Source organism: Clinocottus analis, unplaced genomic scaffold (assembly GCF_023055335.1).
Source record: "Clinocottus analis isolate CAN_PGR_092001 unplaced genomic scaffold, fCliAna1.0.p SCAF_21, whole genome shotgun sequence".
NCBI lineage: Eukaryota > Metazoa > Chordata > Actinopteri > Perciformes > Cottidae > Clinocottus > Clinocottus analis.
The window spans coordinates 404,892-409,891 of NW_027175943.1; the positions used below are offsets into that span (position 1 = coordinate 404,892).

At 44.9% G+C, this 5,000-nt stretch overlaps 2 protein-coding genes across 3 annotated transcripts in view; both read right to left on the reverse strand.

Annotated features, from left to right (window-relative positions):
- Positions 1-1,402, reverse strand: part of corin (corin, serine peptidase) — a 15,610-nt gene extending 14,208 nt beyond the window's left edge. For both annotated transcript variants that reach the window (XM_068587423.1, XM_068587422.1), the window contains exons 1-2: positions 1,300-1,402; positions 108-255 (exon numbers count right to left, since the gene is read on the reverse strand). In XM_068587423.1, the coding sequence (XP_068443524.1) occupies positions 108-255; positions 1,300-1,350 (199 nt within the window). In that variant the 5' untranslated portion in view covers positions 1,351-1,402. The remainder of the gene's footprint in view (positions 1-107; positions 256-1,299) is intronic.
- A 577-nt stretch (positions 1,403-1,979) lies between these two features.
- The window catches only part of nfxl1 (nuclear transcription factor, X-box binding-like 1), a 13,188-nt gene continuing 10,167 nt past the window's right edge, over positions 1,980-5,000 (reverse strand). The window contains exons 21-24 of the mRNA XM_068587431.1: positions 3,377-3,481; positions 3,110-3,190; positions 2,926-2,979; positions 1,980-2,600 (exon numbers count right to left, since the gene is read on the reverse strand). Coding sequence (XP_068443532.1) covers positions 2,412-2,600; positions 2,926-2,979; positions 3,110-3,190; positions 3,377-3,481 — 429 coding nt within the window. The 3' untranslated portion in view covers positions 1,980-2,411. The remainder of the gene's footprint in view (positions 2,601-2,925; positions 2,980-3,109; positions 3,191-3,376; positions 3,482-5,000) is intronic.

A 5,000-nucleotide genomic window follows, 5' to 3' on the forward strand; every position in this document is an offset into this window, starting at 1 on the left:
TGTGTGTGTACCTGTGTGTGTGTGTACCTGTGTGTGTGTGTGTGTGTGTACGTGTGTGTGTGTGTACCTGTGTGTGTACGTGTGTGTGTGTGTACGTGTGTGTGTACCTGTGAGCAGCAGGCTCAGCAGCAGCAGGCCCGTCAGAAGGCTCACGGTGGGAATCAGGATGTAGAGGAGAAGTCGAAGCTGATTGGTCGATCGCTTGTGAGGACACGCCTCCCCTCCCGGCCCGGTCTCGGGTCCTCGGGGCGGAGCCTGCGGGACCGGGTTATGACATCATCAGTGGTTTCCACCAATTGGAGCTCCCTGAGTGGACGTTACCCAGTCTTAGCCCCGCCCCCAGGTTGAACTAGTTATTTTTAAAGCGACACGACGAGGAGCCCGATCTTTCATAATGTTATCTTTTCATAAACACAGTTCAGACAATAACAGGCAGATTTATTATTAATACAAATAAAATATTAAGATGACAGGTTTATTTCATGAAGACGATGTATAAAACTGCACTAATTCCTTTTAATGATACATAAAACATAATAATACATAACATAATAATAATTACATAATCTAGTGGGTTTATTGAAGACACCTTTTTTGTAATGTAAAAGTATAGAAAATTAAACGATTATACAAAAGTAATTTAATTTATTTGTATGTTTTAACTTTTTAAAAGCTTTATAAAGAAGTGACAACATTTTCAACCATTTACTTTCATTAAAATGAATAATGTAATTAGAGAAAAAATATTAATATAATTATTAAAACGACTGATAAAAAGCAGACTTATACATTTAGTTTAACAACTGTTTGATATCTTTATATTTAATATTAATCCATTTAAAGGAGCATTACTATTATTATTAGATGTATTATTTAAGATTTATCAGTCAATAGAGGTGATAGACACAGAGGACTGATAATAAAGAAAGGACAGAGACAAGGAGACAGAGGACAGACACAAGGAGACAGAGGACAGAGACAAGGAGACAGAAGACAGAGACAAGGAGACAGAGGACAGAGACAAGGAGACAGAGGACAGAGACAAGGAGACAGAGGACAGAGACAGAGGACAGAGACAAGGAGAGAGGACAGAGACAAGGAGACAGAGGAAGAAAAAGAAGGAAAGAAAGGACAGAGAAGAAAACAGATGAGGAAAGAGAAGGAGACACAGAAGGACAGAGAACACAGTGAGGACCGAGGAGACAAGGACAGAGAAGGAGACACAGGAGGACAGAGGACACAGTGAGGACAGAGGAGACAAGGAGACAGGCAGGACTCAAGGACAGCGCGCGCACTCACCGTGGCTCCGCTGAAGGCGGCGCGCGGGCAGGTCTCCCGCCGCGCGGACATGACCCGATGCTGCCGCTGCCGAGCGCGAGACCATCCTCTCTGCTGCCGCGCGCCGCTCCGACGACTACCCGCGAGACAGCAGGCCCCGCCCACTGGAGTCACGCAGGCTCCGCCCACTGGAGTCACGCTCGCTCTCTAAAAACACTGTCACGCACTCTCTCTCTCTCTCACATGCACTCGCATACCTCAGGGTGGTCACGTGACGCAGCCTAATCGTGGGATTAGACCCCCCTCATGCTGGGACTTGAGCCTCGTGCCAGTGTCCCAAAACACACACACACACACACACACACACACACACACACACACACACACTAATACATTCACACGTGTGTTTCTACCTCTGTGGGGACCACCTCTCAAAGTGAGGACTTTAAATGGTTTAATAGTTAAAAGAAACAAGACTGTTGTTTTGAGACGATTATGACGTCATCTTTAAGTTTCACACGGCAGCGTTTGTTCAGTTTGCTTTTGTTAACTATGGAAATATCTTGTTAAATCTTTGTAAACACAAATACATCAGAAAAAAGTAAGAGATAAACTAGAATACTGTTTGACAGGTGAAGTGGAAAAGCATTTTAAAAGAGCTGTTAAAACACCTCACTGACGCTTCTGAATCCATTAATGAACATAACAAAATGATAAACAGCAAACCTGTTCCTTAAACAACAGTTTTATGCATTTTTATTTTTCAACCGTTTGGAAATAGCAGGCAAAGCAGAAGAATTGAGTTTATATCTAAACAAGGTTCAACATTTCATGATCAAAAGTAAAAGACTAACAGAGCGTCTCCTCAACTAAATATTAACTTATTAATAATATCCCAATCCAGATGATACAGAGGAGAAATCTATCTTTCAAAATGAATATATAAGTATATTAATATATACTTTGCAGTCGGTTTCACAGACAGAACCAACAATAGACTGAGACGACAACTCGCATGATAATCAGCTCTAAATGAGAAATTTAACACAATTTAAATGAAATGTTTCAGCTGTTTGAATCAAACTGCAGCTGCTGAACCGGCTGTAATCCAAACACGGGTGAAATGAACGGAGCTAATCCGTCAGCAGGTAGTAGGCGGCGCCGGACAGCAGGGCTCCGCCCAGCGGGACGAGGACGAGGGCGGCGCACCTCCTCCACCACCGGCCGGCCTGCGCCTCCTCCTCCACCTCCTCCCTCCTCCCTCGCTTCTTGCTCCTCCTCCCTCCTCGCTGCTGCCGCTTCTCGAACGCCTCCAGCTCCTCCTGACGAGTGGAGGTGAAAATAAACAACAACAAACTACATTTGTTTTGAACTGACGATAACGTTCTTCATGCGTTCATAGTGTCAAACATTATACATTTCATTTAAATTGTGCTAAATAGAAGTTTAAATACTGTGCACCTACAATATTAATGTTTACTGTGGAGGGTTTTATCATTTCAGTAGAAATGTATTAACATAGTTAAGATGTAAGTATTCATTCATCAAGAACTCAAAGTTGACTGTTTTATGAATATTTAAGTTCTCGTTAATAAAGCCTTCATGATGAATTACTTTAATCTGGTTATTTAAATGTGTGATGATCACCTGAAGCTTCTTCTGCTCCTCCTTCTGCGCTGCTGTCAGCTCCGCCTCCTTCTCCTGAGCACACACACACACACACACACACACACACACACACACACACACACACACACACACACACACAGGTTACTGTGTGTTCCGCTGTGACACACTCGGTGACTGTGCAGGTGTGTGTTGGGTTGTGTACCTGGCTGACTTTCCTCTGCTGGTCTCTGCAGGCGTCGACACACTCAACGACACACTGGTCTGACAAAGAGCACGGGAACTCCTGCACACACACACACACACACACACACACACACACAATAAATACATGGGGAGGAGATGTGTGTGTGTGTGTGTGTGTGTGTGTGTGTGTGTGTGTGTGTGTGTATGTGTGTGTGTGTGTGTGTGTGTGTGTGTGTGTGTGTGTGTGTGTGTGTGTGTGTGTGTGTGTGTGTGTGTGTGTGTGTACCTTCTTGATCCTCTTGCAGGGACATCTGAGCTTCACCTTCTGCTGACATTTCTCTTCACACACACCTGGATGACACACCTGCTTACAGCGATGACCACAGCTCAGCTACACACACACGCACACGCACGCACACGCACACACACACGCACACACAGAATAAACATCAGACTCTGGTTCTCATTGGGACGGGAACAAAGCAGAGTCTGTGGTTCTCCAAAGACAACATGGAGCGTTTACATCAGAGAACACAAACCTTCAGTTTGTTCTTTCATCTGCAAAAGTTTCCTGGACCTCATCGAGTTCTGGTGAGACTCTAAGAGTTCTGGTGAGACTCTAAGAGTTCTGGTGAGACTCTAAGAGTTCTGATAAGACTCTAAGAGTCCTGGTGAGGCTCTAAGAGTTCTGGTGAGACTCTAAGAGTTCTGGTGAGACTCTAAGAGTTCTGGTGAGACTCTAAGAGTTCTGGTGAGACTCTAAGAGTTCTGGTGAGGCTCTAAGAGTTCTGGTGAGGCTCTAAGAGTTCTGGTGAGACTCTAAGAGTCCTGGTGAGGCTCTAAGAGTTCTGGTGAGACTCTAAGAGTCCTGGTGAGGCTCTAAGAGAGACTGCAGGAGTTCTGATAAACCTGGTGACCGCGTGCGGTCCTGATGATGCGTTCTAGTGAACACTCCCTGATAAAAGCCTCTGGAGGAGAATCCAGTAACATGTTCAGGAGGTTTGGGACCAGGAGGAAGTTATTGATCTCTACATGGTAAATGATCATGATTTCCAATGAGGTGTCCATCGTGCCGTACGTTGTGTTTGACACAAACCATCTTTACATTCGTCATGTTACACAGAAACATTCTCCACCGACATCTTGAGTCCTGAACTGGAAAAATCCACTTCAAACTCCCCACTGTACATGTTTGTTATTCCAACTGTGTGTGTGTGTGTTCAGGCTTTCAGGAGCTTAAGTTACTGCAGACTATGAAAACACACACACACACACACACACACACACACACACACACACACACACACACACACACACACACACACTTCAAACAAACATCTGTGTGTGTGCCAGTAAGTGACAGAATGAAAAAGCTAAATCATTCCCAGGTGAAAGTAAAACACACTCAGAGAGATACTGTGTGTGTGTGTGTGTGTGTGTGTGTGTGTGTGTGTGTGTGTATGTGTGTGTGTGTGTGTGTGTGTGAGCGTGTGTGTGCGTGTGTGAGTGTGTGTGAGTGTGTGTGTGTGAGTGTGTGTGAGTGTGTGTGAGTGTGTGTGTGTGTGTGCGTGAGTGTGTGTGTGTGTGTGCGTGAGTGTGTGTGTGTGTGTGAGTGTGTGTGAGTGTGTGTGTGTGAGTGTGTGTGAGTGTGTGTGTGAGAGTGTGTGTGTGTGAGTGTGTGTGAGTGTGTGTGTGAGGGTGTGTGTGTGTGTGTGTGTGTGTGTGTGTGTGTGTGTGTGTGTGTGTGTGTGTGTGTGTGTGTGTGTGTGTGTGTGTGTGTTGTCTGGCGCCACGGAGCTGGATTGATTATTGGAACAAGGGGAATGGATCGTATTGCGTTACTCCCACCATGACACTGACAATTATTGATTATTGATCGGGATGGAAAAAGCAGAAGAATCAAAGGACAG